General features: G+C 42.1%; 1 protein-coding gene across 1 annotated transcript in view; it reads right to left on the reverse strand.

The window, feature by feature from the left end:
- Nucleotides 1-20,287, reverse strand: part of FGD3 (FYVE, RhoGEF and PH domain containing 3) — a 52,432-nt gene that overhangs the window by 16,318 nt on the left and 15,827 nt on the right. The window contains exons 4-14 of the mRNA XM_010192255.1: nt 19,326-19,415; nt 17,996-18,132; nt 16,188-16,344; nt 12,125-12,263; nt 11,234-11,292; nt 8,612-8,758; nt 7,953-8,045; nt 7,456-7,535; nt 6,668-6,698; nt 6,042-6,143; nt 1,774-1,836 (exon numbers count right to left, since the gene is read on the reverse strand). Of these exons, the coding sequence (XP_010190557.1) occupies nt 1,774-1,836; nt 6,042-6,143; nt 6,668-6,698; nt 7,456-7,535; nt 7,953-8,045; nt 8,612-8,758; nt 11,234-11,292; nt 12,125-12,263; nt 16,188-16,344; nt 17,996-18,132; nt 19,326-19,415 (1,098 nt within the window). The remainder of the gene's footprint in view (nt 1-1,773; nt 1,837-6,041; nt 6,144-6,667; nt 6,699-7,455; nt 7,536-7,952; nt 8,046-8,611; nt 8,759-11,233; nt 11,293-12,124; nt 12,264-16,187; nt 16,345-17,995; nt 18,133-19,325; nt 19,416-20,287) is intronic.

Raw genomic sequence — 20,287 nt, forward strand, 5'->3', positions numbered from 1 at the left:
CCAACTCCTCATATTCTGCGATTCTACTGGCTTGTACTTTCCTCATGCAGGCAGAAGATTTAGCATAAACGGTACAAACTGTGCTAGCAGTGCAGTGCAGCAGTCACCACAATGCTGTACAAAAAAGCAGATTACACTTCCTGCATTACGTTTGCACTGTTTGGCTGTGGCAAAGTGCAGCACTGAAGAGAAGCCCAGCAGTCGCTTCAGGAGCTGCAGCAGAAGCCCAGGAAGGAGCCAGCAGTTTGCTGACCACCACCACCACCAAGTGGTTCATGTGGGGAAGCTGTTGAGCACGAAATATTCTTGCTCATGCGCTCACTGAGACGTTTCTAAAGGGGTGTCACCATTAAAAATGAGTATTTTCTAAAGCTGCAACTATCATCGGAATTCACTGCTCATGCTGATGTCACCCATTTGCTAACATACAGCAGAATGAGATCGCTGAATCAATGCTACATGATTTTCGTTATTTTCAGCTTTGTGTTCTTGATCAACTCCATTTTTATTTCTATCTCAGGAATTAAACTTTTACTTAAATACACAACTTAAGAAAAATTACTTAATGTGTCAAGATACACTATGCAAACTACTCACACAACTATTTATAATCAACTAAAAATATCTATTTTTTTAATTTAATTACAACTAAAATGTATATTTTCCTAAGAAACCTAAGACCAACAGCGAGCTCACTATAGCATCTGTAACTTAAGGAACAGGGGCACTAATTGCAAAACTGACTACGAGTCAATTAAAAATTGCTCAGGAAAAATACGAAGTGTGAGCAAACAACAAAGAGCAAGAAGTACAGTAATTACAAACACTTATTTTTAATAAGCTCTTGTTTGTATAGGTCAGGTTGCTGGATTGCTTACAGCTTTTCTTTGATAACCCGTAAACTCTACCAGTTTACAAGCTTGGCCAGAGGTCTGGAAGAGCCTGCTACGGTCATGTTAGTACACAATATCCTATAGTATGTCCCAGCAGACAGGGGGTTTTTGGTGGTTGTTGTTTCTTCTTGTTGGGACTTCTTGCAGTAAAACTGCTGACCCTAAGGCATTTTGTTAAACTCTTATTCTCAGAAGACATTTTAGAAGGGAGAGGCAAGAATGCTGAAAAATAGGCCTTATTAAGTACCCAAAACCTCTGGTTTGACTCAGCAGCAGTCACAGACATTGTACAGAGCAAAAGGAAAAATACCTTTAACATATATTACAGTATATTTTGCTTTTGCAGCAGCCAATCACTTACAGGCCAGAGACGTAAGAAATTACTACCACCTCATCCTCTGCATTGGCAGAAACATGAAAAGCATGCTATGAAAGAAGCGTTAATCGAAATTTGGTTCTGGAGATGAAATCCTGCATTACACAACACGACAGCATAAAGCAGCCAGGCTTCCTTGTCTCTCTTTGCCCTCCTCTCCCCAAGCTTTCAGAGTAGCGCTCTAGAAGAATTCAAAAACAAACAAAAAAACCCACAACCCCCAATGCTACCAATGTAACAATCAGCTCCCTCCAGCTTGGGTCCCCTAACCAGGGTCCCACACATCTGCAGCATGTATCTGGAAGAGGAGGATTTAAATTCACCGATGGTGCAAACTCTGCAAGTAGCTGTAGCCAAGAAGTTAAGGACAGGACAGCTGCAGCAACAGACAGCACAATATAAAACCACACTGAATTATCTCTCATTTTTTTCCCCTGCTACAAAAGAAACATAAACCCCTACCCCCCACAGCCCTACCAAAAGTATTCACTTCAAATTACTTACCCCTCCAAATGCACCACCACCATCTGTTCCTGGCATTGATTCCACCGAGCTGGTACTTGCTATCTGTGGGAAACAGTGTGACACAGAACAGTTTCAACATGGACATTCTTCCTAAAATACAGCAAATGTTGAAAAAGAAAACATGGCATCATTTGCTTCTAGCCCCTCAACTATTTGCTTGTGAATACACCATAATTGCACGTGTATTCAGCCACCCTCGAATACTGGGGTGACTGAAGCGGGTGATTTTACAGATGGCATCGCACGGCCATGCCTGCTTTTCCCCACAATGTCCCCTCTAAGCTCTGCAGAAAGCGAGCGGCAGGTTTGGAATTACACCGCTCCATTTGAGCCCTGCAAGCCACACCAGCAAGGGCTTTGTGTGGATTCTGAGGAGGAAGAACATTTCAAATAGTACTCAGTTTTTCTGAATTGCAATACATCTCTGCATGTCTTAATAAATGCAATCTAGATGTATTCAATACGGCAAATAACAAGCTTATGTACACCAAACTCATAGGCTACATCCTAAAAGGAATCTCATCTGTCACTAATTTACAGGGAGTTCACTAGTTTACAGGGGGTTCTCTAAATATTAAGAGTTTTTATGATAAACTCTCCTGTTATTCCCATAGATCACTCTTCCTTTGGCATAACCTCACAGTTCGAGGTTATCCAAATTTCCAGTGCATTTTTGCACTCTAGTTTCATTCCACTGGAAAGCAACAAGGTTTCATCTCTGTTATTAGAAACAACCTGAACTACAGGTTTGAGTAAAGTGGCCAAAACAATGAGCTATTCATTCTGATGCCTAGTTGTATCCCTTTATATACTAAAATGATCAATGGACTCTTGAGAACAAGCAAACATTCCCTGGGGCTCAGACTGTGCCACTTCCAGAGCACGTCCTGAAGGAACACAACAGCGTCACGTACTGAACTCCAGACAACTGCTTCTGCCTCCGCAAAACCCCAGCAACCCTAGGGTCTTCACATCATCTATTCCCCAGTCCCATGGAAAGGGGTTTCTCTCCACTGGAATCTGAATCAAGCCAGGTATTTAGATCCCTGACAGGACATCTGTGTGTTGCTACACAGGGCTTGGGAGAGGAAATGAAAAATGTGGAGAGAAAACAGGGTATGAAGGAGAGACTGAGCAAACCCTCAGCAAGTTAAAGGAGAGGAGTAAATTTCTATAGTTGCTTGTTTAGATCACCACACCCTTTTAATATTTATTTGGAATAATGTGCTAAAAATCCAATATCCTCTCTTACTCTTCACCCAGAAAATATTTCAAAAGGGCTTCTCCCCCTGATGCTACAGTTACCACCCAAAGTGTGTAAGGATTGGGTATGGAAGAAGAGTTATTCACATTTGTCAGACCTACCCACAGCTAGGGGGAGGAACAGAAATGGGGGTGAGAAACAAGGATTTAACAGGATCTAAAAATGATGGACTAACTAACAGCAGCACTCCCAACTCTCAAATCTTAGGGATGCCACTTCCGCAGAGCGCAGCTCTCTGCAGCACCCTTCCTTGCCAGCCTCTATCAATGCACAAACTGGGGCCTTCCCCCACAGCACAAGCCTCCAACTCTTCTGAGATCAAGCAGTGGGGAAAGAGGTCCTTTTCCTTGGGAACATTTTTAGATGGCTTTAAAGCAACTTCTTTGCATACCCTTGAAATGCTGCAGGTGAAAATGGAGAACAGGGAAAGGAGTGGCCTCTTTCTGAAGGAATTAAGCCACAAAGGGACCCTGAAGCTTTCTGCAAGGACTTCTTTAAAAGACCACTGACTGTAATGACTCGAAATAGTCACCTTCTGACAGGTGGGAGTTTTTAACTGCTGTAGATTATTGCACAGGCATAATCTTAATTAATTAAGGCATTAATCTTTTAGCCTAGAGAAGAGGAGGCTGAGGGGAGACCCTCTAGAACTGCCTGAAAGGAGAGGGTAACAAGGTGGGGGTCAGTCTGTTCTTCCAAGTAACAGGTGATAGGACAGAGGAAATGGCCTCAAGTTGCACCAGGTGAGGGTTAGATTGGATGTTAGAAAAAATTTCTACACTGAAAGGGTTATCAGGCACTGGAAGGGGCTGCCCAGGGCAGTGGTGGAGTCACCAGCCCTGGAGGGATTGAAAAGATGGGAAGAAGAGGTGCTGAGAGACATGGGTTAGTGGTGGACAGGTTATGGTTGAACTCGATGATCTTAAAGGTCCTTTCAAACCAAATGATTCTGTGATCTTAAGAATCAGGTAAAATGTCAGATCTCTGCACATACAAGGAACTGCAAGTCTTCTGTAGGCAAACCACAGGCTGAAGGTCAACCCTTAACGCCTGTAATGAACTGATGTTAAGTCAGCAGGGAAAACAAAAGCATAGCAAGAATCACATGCAAAGGCGTGCAGTGGTCATGCAACTGAAATCAATCCTAAGCACTGTAACGTGTCAAATGTATGGCCAAGGATGGGGAAAAGCAATTTGGCTATTTTTCTACAGCCTTATTAGAACCAGAGTCCAATTTCTCATAGTTGTTAGAGATCCAGCCTGGAATCCATGAGTGCATACCTATTTCTTGACTCATGAGAGCAAAAAGGGAGTAATTTTTTCCTCTAAAGCACACTGCCCAATATTCCATAAAGATGATGAGCTATGTATGGTGGATGGTGCCTACAGCAGTGTACTGCTAATAAGAATGCTCTTGGTATTTGTCCAGCTTTCCTTACAGAACTCACTTCAGCTCTTTCTAACTGACAGCAATTTCTGCCACCTCTAGCCATGACACCAGTTTTCAAAGGTAATTATCTAGATGAGCTTATCTTCTAAAAATGCAGGTTTAGCATTCTGGCGTAAAAGAAATTAAGGTGCATACTGCATTAATATCACAGCCAGGAGATACACCAGACTTCTGCTCTGCTTGACTTTTATGAACCAGTAGAGTATAAACATGCGGCTACATCATTAATACAGAAGCAAAATAAAATGGAATTTACCAAGGAAGATAATAATGCTGAACAGATACTGTATCTTATTAGAGAGAAAGCACTGTGCTTATTAGTTTGCTTATTAACAAAAGACTTGTTTTCCATCAAAGCAACCTGGTTCTGAAGGCAGCCATGAGTTAATGTAAAAATATAGGCACAATTGGATTGTTTTCAAATTTTTTTCTAAGTATTTTTAGCTGATGAATAGTTCAGTAAGCTACGCTATATTCTGAAAACAGCTCACTGCTGGCTGCTATCAGCAACAGGATCCTAGACTGTGTGGAGGTTTGGAACATCTCCACTGTCGGTCTGAGATTAATGCTGGGATGAAAAGAGTATTTAACATCTCTCCTGAGTCCCCCAGGAAATCAGCCAGATAGAAATCCAGCATTATTGAGTCACTGAATCAGATGTGGGAAAGGGGAGCTTTCAAAAATGGTTAGGTACCAAAAAAAAAAAATTAGGAAGGCAGGGGAAAATAAAAAGATACCCGTTTAATCTTTGCAGATGGACCTTCTGTCCCTGTGCTCCAAGACCTACCATGTCTGACCACTAACATCACCAACACATAGGTAGCTCTGCATGAAATTCCTAAATATTTCCCTCTCACAGGCCCTCTTCTCTTTAGCTTGCAGCAAATGACTGTGGCTAAGGTTATCACCATCATTTTCAAGTGAATGAAGAGATATCATCATCCTCACATGAATACTCCCAAAACAAAATGCCTAGCAATAGAGTAATACACCACAGTTGTACAGAAACAGAATAAGCCTCCAAGACTATTTTGCGTATTTAGTTGAAGAGTATTCCTTCTGAAAGATATTTGTTATCTGTTAGTCTGTATTTCTGAGATCCTTTCAAAATTTCCTTTCAACTTTTAAAAACTTTTAAAATAATAATAAAATAAGAAAACAGAGATAATCCCAAAACTCATCTCTCAGGAGATGGGAAAAGGTAATGAACAAATCCTCCCAGGCACACAAACATCACACCCGACAGCCAACCACTCATCACATTGAAGAATTACACCTGTTTTGCTAAATGAGCCACCAGGCTGGAAAACATGACTGATAGGTCTCTTGCACTGAACTACCCTGGGTAATTTATTCCATACCTGCATGGTTGGGTAACTATGACTGATAGCATTCGAGAGCCAGAGAAATGGCTGTACTGTAATGTAATATAAAAATAAAGACTATGCTATTTTGAAGTTAGCTGTGTAAGTCTAGTTTAACTGTTGGTGAAACTGTTATAGCAAAGAAGGAGAATTAAGCACTCATACTTACTGAGGAATCGGGAAGATGCTCCTCCTCTTGAGAAAAAGAGCTATTGAAAGCTCTAAATGTCTCACTGTTCTGTTTGTGCTTTTCAATTGTTGCTTGAATGACCTGAGACAAAAATTGCAGCAAAGATGAGAAGTGTCACAAAAGGAGCCTTGGAAAAAATTCTCTCATAGGAAAAGGGTTAAGATTATAATTTTAGTGAAAAAACACCTTAAACTTGTATATATTAAACAGAAACTTGAAAAGCTTAATAACTGCAGGTGGTGGTGGTGGTAACTCACTACCGTTTAAGTTAAAAACTAAGACTCCTATCAGAAAGTGTCTCCACAAGTCAGACTGCAAGACCATACAAGACTGATCTGACTTTGCAGTCTCTTCTCTCGCTGGGCTCGAGGACTGAAGGAAATGGGGATCCTCTTGAAGCCCCCATGTGTTGCCTGGAGACAGTGGGGAGCTGTGGGACACTGACTGTGGCTCCACGATCCTCCAATAAGCAGCTTTGCCAGCCTTGACTACCCAGCTTCCTCGCATAGCCATGTTCATTCAGAACACCCAAAAACTCATTTTAAAAACAGAAGATGCTGACTGCAGTGTGATTTCCACCCATATCATAATGGTTTTGTATTAACCTGAATCCATTCCCTCTTCTCCTCTTCTGTCCTGTTAAAAGAAAAGAAAAATACACAAATTATTGTAATTCTACTTCCAATATTTTCAGTAAATTCAATTCATATCTTCCCAGCTTTATATCCATCAAGATTTTAGCTTTGCTATCCACTATTTTATAGAATTAGAGAATCAAACAATCATGGAACAGTTTGGGTTGGAAGGGACCTCAAAGCTCCCCCAGTCCAACCCTCCATGGGCAGGGACACCTCCACCAGCCCAGGCTGCTCACAGCCCTGTCCAACCTGGCCTTGGGCACTGCCAGGGAGGGGGCACCCACAGCTTCTCTGGGCAACCTGGGCCAGTGCTCACCACCCTCACAGGGAAGAATTTCTTCCCAATGTCTCATCTAAATCTCCTCTCTTTCAGTTTGAAACCATTACCCCTCATCCCATCATTCTATGCCCTTGTAAACAGTCCCTTCCCAGCTTTCTTGTAGGCCCCTCCAGGTACTGAAAGGCTGCTATAACATCTCCCCAGAGCATTATTAATAATTATTGACCTTAATTATTATCAAACAAATGCCAAAAATGTTAGAATTATTAATACAGAAAAACCTACAAGCACTACTATAAACACCATAAGAATTCATTAAAGCACACCAACATATTCTCTTGCATATTTAAGTTATGCATCTCTGATGCTCATCTCCTGGTTTAAAGCTATGTCACAGTAGCACAGCAATATCTCCAAGATAATAAATTCCTACATAAATATTCACAGATATTGAAAGACAGAACAAGCACCATACCTGGCTTGTAGTTCCAGAGATCTCTTTTTTCCTGTTATGGAAAATGTATGAGCTACGTTCTGCTTGGCAATTTCTTGGACCTGTAAGAAGAACACGTCAGCTTCTTACTTGTCTCTGTTGTCTTTCAATCATTTTTAATGACTTACAAATATATTCGTTCTTTTGAAATACTTAGCTGAAAGGATCACTCAGAATACAGCATAGAGGTAGAAAAACCAAAGGATTGTTTCCATAATTACCCATCTTGCTACAAAACTTCTAATCATGAACCAGCCTCCTACAGCAGTTGGGGAAAAGGTAGCTCCTGGGTCAGCCAGGTGACAAGGGGAGGCTTTCAACCAAAGCATGTACAAAGGCACCATTTTGTTACCCAAAGCTGAATTTTAGAATTTCCTTGTATTTCTACATACAAATATTGTCACATTTTTTTATTCAGAGGGAATCGGACACTATTGAGTGGGGAAGCACTAAAAGGGGTGAAAAGAAGAGATGCAAACCTGCAGTCCTGCAATGTCCATCTTCTCTCGAACACTGAACTTCTGGCCTATCAGCCTCAGCTTTGGCACACAGTATAGCACCATGCTGTTGAACTGCAACAAGGGAAGATTGGAGGTTGAGGGGTTACACGCTGGACAGAGCCTGCATGTCAACAGCTTAGGACTTTGGTGTGTTTTACTCTAAGATCAGTTCTCCCGAAGAGATTTAAGGAGCAAGCAGGGCTCATCTGTCATTACTTGAAAGAAGTGGACAGACACACATCAGCCAGTCACTTCCCTCTTCTCCCCTTCTCGCTGGCACCAACTTGACTGCCCTGCAAGCCAATGAGAGCCACCCTCTCGGCGTTAGCAAGAGCTGGCTGTCTTACACAGCAAGGAGGTGCAGCTGGAAACGCACCTACTTGGGCACTTCGCAAAAACGCAGCCTCTGAGAAGGGAGATGGGAAAGACCCCTCTGGGCAGGGCAGCCCTCAGCACAGGCACGGTGTGGAGGAAGGAAGGAAATCCTCAAGAAAAAAGCATCAAGAAAAACCTCCTGCTTAGTGGAAGGAGAGGCCAGGTTCAGCTGCCGAAAGCCTTTTGTATTTGAGATCAGGAAGATGGGATTGTACCATTTCACAGCACAACTCTGAAAATAAGAGAGCAACCAAAAAACTTACCAGGAATAAATACCTATCCTGTGCTGTGCCGTTCTTTGCTGAAAGTTTCTGAATGTGTCCTTCTTTGATGAGCTCATTGGCTGGGTTAACAATATCCTCTTCACCCCCAAGTCGCTCATAGACTTCCAAAAGCTTGTGCATCTTTTCCTGCAAGTACAAAAATTATAACAATTTAAATAATAAAAAACCCTCCACTTCGTCTACTACCCACAGTATCATTTTTGTGCTAAGTGTAAATAAGTAGGAAAGAAAGCAGTCTTCAACTTCTGCTAGAGCTTTGCATTTTCAAAAATTAATGAATACCTGTTCCATGCTTTTCCCCACTTAGTAGTAGTCACTCATGAGTCATACTTCAATTGGACCATTTTAATGACGTTTTGAGATCAATCTATTTAGTATTTTTAGATATTCCTATTCAACAATAAATATGTATCTTTGGAAGCAATGGCATCCGGTCCAGTAAAATCAATGGCCAAGTTGGAGACCAGTACGTTACCAAATTAGTTCCAAGTTTGAATTTATTAACTTCCACCCCCCATCTCAGACCAAGATTCCTGCTACAGTATGATCAATTCCCAGCATCTGAGAAGTTTCACCTCTTGTGTTGTTGCTGATCCAATGGCAGGGAGGTCTCCATCAGAATAAGCTAGGACAAAATGCTTAAAATACGGTTTTAATGTCATTCAGGCGTCCTTACGTCTTGGTCAAAAATTCTTTATGAAGGCGTTACTTTTTCCTTTTCAGCAAAGCCCTGTTTCTTCTGTATATTAAGCAATCCAAATATTAAAGTCCTCCTACCCAGTATTCAAATGGATAAAACTAACGAGTTCACTCACTTGCAGCTGTTTTGTTAAGCATTGCAGCAGCTTTACCAAGTCACAATAAGAAAGTTATGTAAAACTTGCTACTCAATTATAGCATTTAGGAAGGTTTGGCTTTCAACTACAAGCTGGACTGATGTGCTTCAAATGGCACCGTTAGCAGACGGTCAGAAAGTGAGGACAAAGATCTATGAAATTATACTCAAAAATACACCCAAACACATCTCTAAATCATAGCTCAACCTATCTATAAACCCAGCTGGAATTTTGGGTCTTTACACACTTTGTTTACCTCCATTTGATTCGAAAAGTATCACCATAAATATACATCACACCAGTTCCTGTCCTAATCTGTTCTTCTGACTAATGATTAAACCATCAAAAAAATGCACCAAAAACCCCAAACAAAACCAGACTGTTAAAATAAACTCTGCAAAACAAAATGGGGCGGTGTGGACTAAAAACAAATACGCAGACCACCTAAGCTCCAAAAGGCAGTAGGTTTTTTTTTCCACCAAATGGGAAAATGATCAAGAGATCCCACTAACTTAGAACAAAGTGTCCACCCCAGCGCACCCATGGCACCTTCTGCTGGGACCTGTGAGCTGGGAAACCATGAGGTCAAACCTGAAATTCTCAGTCAGGTATTTTTCCTTCGAGTCCCTGATCAGGCAAAACTATTAATTGCAGAAGGATTCAATGCAATAAGAAACCCTGATTAAACACTTCAGGTTCTTATCAGCAATAAATAGGGGGTGCAAAATTACTATAGCAGCCTTTTCTAACAGCTTTTTGCATGCTAAGAGAGAAAGCAGCCAACACAGAAAGCAACTGGCTGGTGGTTCCAGACTCCCGCTATCTGTGGAAACACTGTCCCCAGCAAAATAGCTGCTACTAGTGGAGTTGTTGGTCAAGGCCCCAAACCAGAAAAATTTCCACCAAAATATATCCTTATCAACACGCTGGACTCAAACAGAAATAGACAGTTTCAAAACTGGTTTTCACTGAGACATCCTGTAAATACACAGACATCAGCTGGTTACTTCCCCATAGCAGCCACAGGAAATGTGGTCTCATGGTGTCCCCGCCAGCCAGGAGAAGGAAGTAAAGGTCTGATATGGAAGGGGACCTAAACGTTGTATCCACACACGGTCAGTGAGTGTTGAGCCTGACACATAGCATTTCACATCTATCAGATATACAAGCTCCTGAGGCACTTGGGTACACAAAAGGGATAACATCTGTAACCGTAAAGTTCGTTTACTTTAATGGTAACGCACAAGCTGTTCTGTATGCAAAACGCATGCCACTATTCAAAGTTTCCACAGTCACACACTGCCCAGCTCTAGAACTATAGCTTACCAAGGCTACTGACATATGCTAAATGTACACTCAGTGAATTTAAAATGAACCAAAATCAAACCAAAGTAACCTCCAACCTGGCAAAGACCTGTAGAACTAAAAAATACAGTGTGAATATCTGCAAGGACAGATGACTTATGAATGGACCTGATTGGAAGACTTTCAACATTTTTCAGTGAAAAGCAAACAATGAGTTTTATGAAGACCTCCTTTTTCAACCCATTGGGTCTTTAAGAACAAGGCCCAACAACTCATGGTAAACACAGCAGGATCATTTATGATAAAGACAACTCAGATATCCAACTGATGCTGGAAGCCTGATTCACTGTATTTGAAAACTCTGCCCAGCCTACTTTGCTGAGCCCATCGCAATGGGGGACCACTGCTTCAACCAAGCGTTTCAATCTGATTACAATCCCACTACGCGATTTCTACTCACCATCTTTCGGATGGCTGCATTTGAATGGTTTGCTGCTGTAGATATGAGCTCCAGTGATTCTGCAATAAAGGTAGCAGCAGTTATGCTATCTGTTAATAGCACCCTGGGGTTTTTTTTCACCTGCCTTGTTAGTGGTTTTCCTGCAAAATTGCTGTTGCAAAACCAAGGACTGTCTTGTTTCCTTTCATAAAGTAAAAGGAACACTTTTAAGAGTTATATGCATAATAACATATATACATAATAATGGCTACACGTTCAGATGGTCCACATGCATCTAAAAGTTTCACCTTTCTCTCCTAAAACTCTAGGCGAGCCAAAGCACACAGTCACAAAGAAATTCACCTTCTAGGAATCAACCTATGAAAAGTTAACCGAAGTCTCACTTAAGTCTTCACAAGCATGTTTTCAAGAGTGTTTTCCTGAAACAAGGTTTGTGTGCATGAACTCTGTCTTGGTAAAGGTCACAAACTCCTAGAAACCAAGAGAAGTCCATTTCTCCTGTTCCTTTGTGTTAACAGGGGCTAACCTAGGGAAGCATACACATTTAAGACATTTATTTTCTTCCTCCAGCTACTGCAAGGATGTCCTCCTGTATCTGTCCTTGGCCATATAACGAATTAAATAAAAATGACAGAATTTCCACCATTACAAACCTCAATATTTTGTCATTGTTTATTTGCCAAATCTCCCTTCATTCCTAGAGCTGACATATCAACCCTTTTCTTCTCTACTCTGAGAATTCAAAAACCCTTTGTGCTATGTTTGGCAATAACTTGACCAATTCAAATCTCTATTCCTCCTAGACCCCTGGTTGAAAGTATTTGAACATGTTAAGAAAAAATCCTCCAAGATATTATTGTGCACATTAGACAGAGAGGAGTTTACATGTACTTTCAGCATCTTTCCTGTCTGGAGATTCTTCTGGAAGTTTCTTCAAATAGTCCTTTAGGAGAAGCTCGTAACGAGGAATCCTTTGCACTGGCTCAAGCATGTGATGCTGTAATGTCAGGTTTCCACACACCTCCTGTTTCTGTAAAAGAGAGAAAGCAAGCACAGGGTTTTTTTCCTGCCAGGCATTAAACAGCAAGAAAAAATGACCATTCACGTAAGTTAGAGGAACTTCTCAAGCTAGCATGGAATCATTTAGGTTGGAAAAGACCTTTAAGATCATCGAGTCCAACTGTTAACCTAGCACTGTCAACTCCAACACTAACTCATGTCTCTCAGCAACTCATCTCCTCATCTTTCAAATCTCTCTAGGGATGGTGACTCCACTACTGTCCTGGGCAGCCCCTTCTGGTGCCTGATAACCCTTTCAGGGAATAAATTTTTCTTTATATCCAATCTAACCCTCCCTTGGCACAACTTGAGGCCATTTCCTCTGTCTTATGGCTTGTGACTTGGGAGAAGAGACCAATTCCTCCCGCCCCCCACACTACACTCTCCTTTCAGGAGCTGTAGAAGGCGATGAGGTCTCCCCTCAGCCTCCTCTTCTCCAGGCTGAACTCTCCCCCAGCTCCCTCGGCCATTCCCCATCATTCTTGTGCTTCAGACCCCTCCCCAGCTCCGTTGCCCTTCTCTGGACACGCTTCAGCCCCTCAACGTCCTTCTGGGAGTGAGGGGCCCAAAACTGAACATAGGATTTGAGATGTGGCATCACCAGTGCTGAGTACAGGAGGATGATCACTCCCACTGGCCACATTATTTCTGATGCAGGCCAGGATGCCATTGGCCTTCTTGGCCACCTGGGCACACTGCTGGCTCATACTCAAGCCACTGCCAACCAACACCCCCAGTCCCTATTTGCCAAGCAGCTCTCCAGCCACTCCTCCCCACACCTGTAGCGTTGCATGGGGTTGTTGGGACCCAAGTGCAGGACCCGGCAGTTGGCTTTGTTAAACCTCATGGAATTGGCCTCAGCCATCGATCCAGCCTGGCCAGGTCCCTCTGCAGAGCCTTCATACCCTCAAGCAGATATCAGAGCTGACAGGTTTCACGTGAGCATTTGTCCCATGACTGGCATTTTCTGCAGATATGCAACGATCTTCTTTCAGATTTTACGCTTCTTCATAGGCTCAACAAAGCTCTTCTGATACAAAATCCAAAACCCCACAGGGATACAATGCTTGCTAGAGCTTACTGGGTGAGCAGCACATACACGGCTCACCACCTCTGAAGAAGGAGATGCCATAAATTCTTTTTTTTTTTCACCTGACCAAGAAGGGGGGTAGGTTTGAGAGATTACACTAAATATTCCCCAATAAGGCACCAAAATGCGCTGCTTGCAGTTGTACTGAGTGTTGTGGTGTACTTGTTTTCATAGGATCCCTATGAAATGAAGCGATATTTCTATTTAAAAGAGGGGAGGAGAAATGAGAAACACAGTAAGTGTCAGTAACTTGTTGTAAAGCACACAGGAAGTTTCTGTTAGCAACGCAATCTGACACCTGAATCCCACATCAGCACTTTAACCACATACACACACACAGGTGCTCTTCTCCATACCATTATTTTTACGTCAGCTCACTGATGCCACGTCTCAGTCTGTTCCAGTGTAAGCAACCCCTCAACAACTACATTAATTTCAATATGCTTTTTTGCAGAAAAAGGCACTTGTTTCAGGGATTTGCAATTTTCCTTATAAATATTACAGCCCACAACACACTGCTGACTCGCCTGATTCTCAAAGCAAAGCTTGGAGATAACGAGATGAATGTCTGACTGAAAAATATTAGCTATCACTCCAGAAACTCAAAGACATAAATTTGCTTTTAAAAATATCTTTTCATACTGTAACAGTGTGAACAATATTTTTGTTTATAGGAGATGAAGTGAATTTATTATCTCTCAAGAGTTTTACAGCACCACACTTCCTAGAAAAGAAAACTGGGATGGAAAGAATCAGAATCTGGAAAGAACTAAAAGGGACGCAGAGCTACACTACTGCGTATTAGCACTTGGTTTATATTCCCAAATCCACTTACTGTAACCATCTCCATTCTCTTTTTATTCCTGCAACAGGATGAACCTTAACACTGAACAGCACCAGGGAAGCAGAGTCACTTCGAGGCTCAAGTCAGCTGTGTTCATGTGCCAAGTGTATCCTCTCTACAAAGTCAGCACTGACAAAATAAACTGTCCCAAACAGGAAAAGTTTAATGCAACATAATTTTAAAAAGTTTACAGAGTTTACACTGCAATTCAAATTGCTTCAGAAGAGGAAGGATAAATGTCTACTCTGTGTTTCATTCATGTGACAATCCAAAACATGTTAAAATACATGTTAAAAAGTACTTATGTGATAGCATAAGGAGAAAGCTGACAAAAGAAAAGTCCTAATAAAGTCACCAGCTACCAAGTTTTGGCCCCAGTAGGTGGATGTGAACCAAACTGAAAATATGTTTCTCTTCAAGGACAGCTACAGTAACCGTGAAAAGTCACAGTCATTCACTTACAGCACCATGCAATTTTTGTTTTCTGTTTTCCCTAGTTTAGCATAATTAATAGTTGTTAAATGTCTTAAGCTGTGTAACTATTCCATTAACAGCTGAGATGAACAGTGCATTACTGCAGGATCACAACAGACTTCAACTGGTATTCTGAGAAGTAACCATGGCTCTCAATGGCACAGAGATAGGTCAGATGAGTGGACTAAGTCTCCTGCAGCTACCGTCACTGGCAGAAGCAGAAGGTTCTGTGATGCTGCTGCTAAAATACCCTGCAGCTAAATACTGCCATCAGTAGGTTTCAGAATTGCATCTCTCACATGCATGGCCTGAATTCAGGCTGCCTGCCACAGTTTTGCTCAAGCAACAGCAGAGCCAGTCGTGGTCTCAGACAGCTGCAGACCAGTTTTACAGCCTGACAGCTAACACAAATCGCTTGTGTTGGTAGCTCAGTGGTGAGAAGAGACAGATGAATTTTAGGGCGGGCTGTGCTGTAAGGAAAACAGTCACAAACTGATTGGCACTTCAGAAAGCCATGACAGCAGTGTGGCACAAACCAAGGACAGCAAAATGCCTGTGCAGAGCCTTGGTGAGAGCAGGCTAGGTTCTGATAGGAGAGGTTAAGAAAAGGCTACGTGGAGTGAAAGCCTGGTAGGACAGGACCTTCCCCAGTTCATGCTCCTCCAGGCTTCTGTCTGAGGCCCAGTAACCCCAGCCCCTCCACAGGGCCTCTCCTCTCCCCACTTGCTGGGGGTTTACCCGATTCCCCACAGCTGGCCCAGCCACAGTCCTTCCATTTGGGCAGCTGTGCTTCCCTCTCAGCTTAACCCTCTCCCTGTCAGCCCTCCCCTTCCCAAGGATGGCGTCTGCTTTCCCAGCATCATCCAAGGGTGCTCAAAGCATGCTGGAGCCGGCTGCATCCCTTCAGCTGGCCCAAGGCCTGAGGGAAAAGAGAGGCTTTATGGACATGCTTGCATGAGCAGAGCTCTTCCCCCTCCCCATGCACCATTTTGTATAAGTAAGAGAAAACACATGGAAATCCATGCTAAGCACCCTCCAGCAGTGGTGATCCCCAAGAGAGTGAGCCTCCGGAAAGGCAGACCAACAGCAGCTGCTGCCAGGGACACGCACAAACTCTCACACACACCCCTCAGAATGAAAATGTAACTATTAAAAAGCAATTAAAATTAGTAATGAGGAAGAGAAATCAAAAATAGTTTGTAAACAGATATGTTTCCAGTCAGAAGTGTCGGACCAATGGCAAAGTTTCATTCTGTGACTTGAGATACTCCTCTTAAATACATGAGTGGTGAAAAAGCTACCTATGCAAAAACTCTGTGTCACACAGCAGAAGAGGAGAAAGGACTGCCACTAAAATTGTACATTTTTAGTATTAGAGCAGTATCAGACTGTAGCTAAACACTGTGTGTCACACACTGGCAAAACCAAATAAACTCACATGAATAAAGGAGAATGTCCAAGCCATACTATGGCAATTAACAACATACCTGTATGTTCTGAACAACATCTTTGAAGGGGGAGGATCTCTGCATACATGTGTTTACCATGTCCATTGCCCTATCAAAGTTCTTTACGTATTCTCCATACATCTTCAGAAAAGGAGCCAGTTTCTGTAGGATATCTCCTAGCCGTGGGTTGACGTTCCTACGGGAAAGAGGCAGGTAAGTACTGAAACCTCTGGAAATAAATGCTATCTTCAGAGAGAAAACACAACTGTGAGACTTTCACAGCTGTCTCCCACATGCACAAGCACTTAGACACATATGCAACCAAGATATTTCAGGCTAAGTTTAGTTTAAAGTAATCTATACAATAGCCTAGATGAAAACTTAAACATTAATCTAGATGTACAAAGGATGATATTTCTGCCCCCACTGTCAGGCTCTTAAGTAAAGATCAGATTCAAACTGACCACATGTTGTTAAAGAAACATATAGTACACAGACACACACACACACACATATATATATATATATGTGCGTGTGTGTGTATGTGTATATCTGCTGTCCAGCACAAAACTTTGTGGGAAACTTTTTTTAAAAATCACCTTTTCCCTCACAGCCACATATATCTGAAGAGGTTTTGATGCACAGAGATGGCTCAGTTCAGCTGGGCAGTCCCAGGGGCCAGACACAAGTGCGCTGAGACACCCTTCCCGGCTAGGAGCGGTGGTAGTCACACACCTCCCACCAGCCCAGGCTGCTCACAGCCCCATCCAACCTGGCCTTGGGCACTGCCAGGGAGGGGGGATCCACAGCTTCTCTGGGCAACCTGGGCCACCACCCTCACAGGGAAGAATTTCTTCCTAATGTCTCATCATCAAGCAGCACCCCAAGTCCTCCTCCTCAGCGCTGCTCTCAATCCATTCTCCACCCAGCCTGTATTAGTGCTGGGGATTGCCCTGACCCAGGTGCAATCATCTCAAATAGTTCCCTAGATCTGCCTTACAATTAACCTTTCTACCTAGTGCTGCATTTCTGCGTCATCTACAACTTAACTACAGTTGCCAAATTTTAATTGGTATTTGACTGTTATTAGTCACTGAAAAAAAAACCAAAACAACAGAAAACAACCCACATCTATTTTGTTAGAGAAAGTACATACAGTCTGCAACCAACAGTATTTTTATGTCCTAGAACAAAAGGCCAACAAATTCTGGAGTAAAAATTTCTGCAGCACTGTGATGCCTAACAGACGTGGTTACATAACAGATATAAGCAGGTTTGTAGACATAAAGTCATCTACCTTTTCTGCCTGGATTTTCCATTGGTTTGTTGCTATAATTCTAACTTTAACATTAGATTTCATAGAACCATAAGAAAATTCATTAAAGAAAACTTAAAACGGATGTTTCCCATGAAGTCTCCATCATGGCATGCAAAGTCTAGACTGTGACAAGATGATGCATTTTCCTTAATTGAGAAGTAACTGCGGTTTTTTAGTATGTCACATAGAGCCAAAATACTTCATCAATGGGGCCAAAATAAGCAGTTTCCTGCTTCCTAGTACTGCAATTTCATAGTACTGCAATAACGGGAGAGTAGAAATGCTTAAAGGAGAACAGCTCTGGCAATACTTTGGACTGGAAAAATTCTCACAATGTACTGCAGAAATTTTAAGTGCTCAGGTCTATTCCTGTATTCAGAAATGTTAAAGAGACTCCATGCTAATGTATTAAATAACAAGTAAACTACTGCATTAAACAACTAAAATCTTTGGAATTCAGCTAGGCCTTATGGTTGCTATAGTTTCTTGAAAACATATTTTTAAAATAATCATAATTACAGCTACTTACCATTCTTGTGTAATTCTTGTTTTCAGCTCAGGAAGAAGAAATTGTCCATGGAAACAATAGATGGAAGAAATATTTGAAAAGATGCCTGTTATCACTTCAGATGAAATACCTGCTTCTGACAACTTAGTGCAAAAAACCTGCATGAGACAAGAAGACAGTGCCACCGTATATTTACAAAAAACAATCCTAGACACATTGGCTTTAGGTCGCAATATTACAAAGCTGAGTGTCTTAGAACAGAGCTAAGAGTTTTGACTTCTGGTAGTCAGTCCTTGGGGTCTTTCGGGAGGTTCGCAACCTGTAAGCCCACTGTCAGTTAGGGTCAGATTTATGACTATGGCCCACAGACATAAATTAGAAAAATCTGAGGGGTAAGGCTAAAAAGATCAGACATCTTGTACTTGGGAGTGTGAGCTGCAAAGAACAACCAGTCCCTGAAGAGCACTTGCTCCTATTGATGTGAAGCAAAATAAACCATGTGATTATTTTGTTACTCTGTAGGAAGAATTACACTGTACTGAACAAAAGGGAGAGAGACTCCCCAGACTCCTACGGTCTTGAAACCGTCTTTGCTCATCCAAAACAAACATTGGAAAGTCTTCCACAGAGGTCCTAGAGCTGGAGGGTAGAGGGCTCTGCAAGTTACAGCTTCCGACAAGATTTCTAGCAAGGTGACAATTTCCTACACTACCCCCCACCCCCATTTTTATAAAGCACTTGGTTACCAGTGTGACTCATCCTCATTTTTACTTCTTTCCTACAAATTCATGTGTTTTTTTTTTTCTTTGAGATAATTATAGAAATGCCTGAACCATGTAGACACACCTCAATGTTTCCGTGAAGAGTTCAGACTCATCACAGCAGTTTTACTTTATCCCCACGTGTAACCATGATGGACAACAGTTACGAAACACAGTGGGTAAAAAAAAAAACCAAAAATTCACTGCGGTTGACCCATGTGGCCTGATTTTAGTAAAACTCCAACTCTTGCACATTACAGAGCGATCACGGATTTCATCATTTCACAGAGCCTTCAGTGTCCCTGTGATTTCCTCTCCACGTACGCTGAGGGAGGAACCAAGTGCTGAGGGTGTCTGTGCTGGGGCTGCTGCCCTCCCACTCCTCTCTGTGACACCCCACTCCTCGGCCCCAGCCCAGGGAACCCCCTGGCCACAAGCTCACCTCTGGCACCTGGGCACGCAGCCCAGCAAGCAAACTCCATCTCCCACCTGTAATCTGCATTTTCACACTGCTGGGCCATAGGTTAGGGAATGAACAGGAGACATCGTTGCTGCTCACCGAAACGAGAGTTTATTCAAAATCTAATTACCTGGTCCAACAGATGCAGTCTTTTAACATAGGCTTCTTCTGTATGGAGCAGCTCATTTGCAATGTTGAATAGCTTTTGGGGCTCTGTACACTGAAAAAAAAAAGTTACAAATCACAAAATCCATCTGCATCTACAAACCCAAGCTTCATCAACTGTTCCTTTTTCCATTTTCTCAGCAGGTCAAATTCCCTGCCAGTAGAGAAGCCTGAACTGAAGGAGGTTAACGTGTTTCAACGTCTGCTCCACATCCCTCATCAAAGGATCAGGTTGCTCCAGAGATATTTTTAAAGCTATTTGCTGAAAGAGCAATTCGTAACGCAGTCAGTGGCTGGTCAGGACAGCACTTTCGGTCATTATGGCTTTCTATAAGGAACCAGAAACATCCTCCAAATCTGGAAATATGTCTAGTCTATTTGGTAACTAAGGGACTAGACTGTAAATAACTGTTCTCCTTTTTGGATTCAAGTCCTGTTACTAAAAAGAAAACTAGAAACCAGACCCGTTTGGCCACAGATTCCTCTGCCTGGCCAGCACAGCATTACTTTCCATGGCATATTTCTAAGATTTTTGTGCAGCTTTAAAGACCAGCCAATTCCCTGGAAAGAATTTTTAGCGATGTAACCCAAGTCACCCAGTGAAGTCTTTCATTAAACTCATTTAAAAAAATAAAATGAGAAAGGACTTATTAAAAAACTTGAATGCAGTTATGAAGCACTGACTTTATTCACAGTTTAGTCAAAAGCTACATAGACATTTTGCTTCAAGTGCTTAAAAATACTTGAATTCTTACGATACAGGCTTTAGCTTTCTGACAAACTCTGGATACCTTTTTAAAGGTCTAGGTTCTAAATGCCATGCTCACACATAACCACATCAAAACCAGAGTCCAGAACTGAGGGCTGGCTGATTTGTGTTCAGGAATACAAACACCCAAAAGGGGCAGCAAGGTTGATCAAATGTAG

Source organism: Mesitornis unicolor, unplaced genomic scaffold, assembly GCF_000695765.1.
Source record: "Mesitornis unicolor isolate BGI_N332 unplaced genomic scaffold, ASM69576v1 scaffold1949, whole genome shotgun sequence".
NCBI classification, from domain to species: domain Eukaryota; kingdom Metazoa; phylum Chordata; class Aves; order Mesitornithiformes; family Mesitornithidae; genus Mesitornis; species Mesitornis unicolor.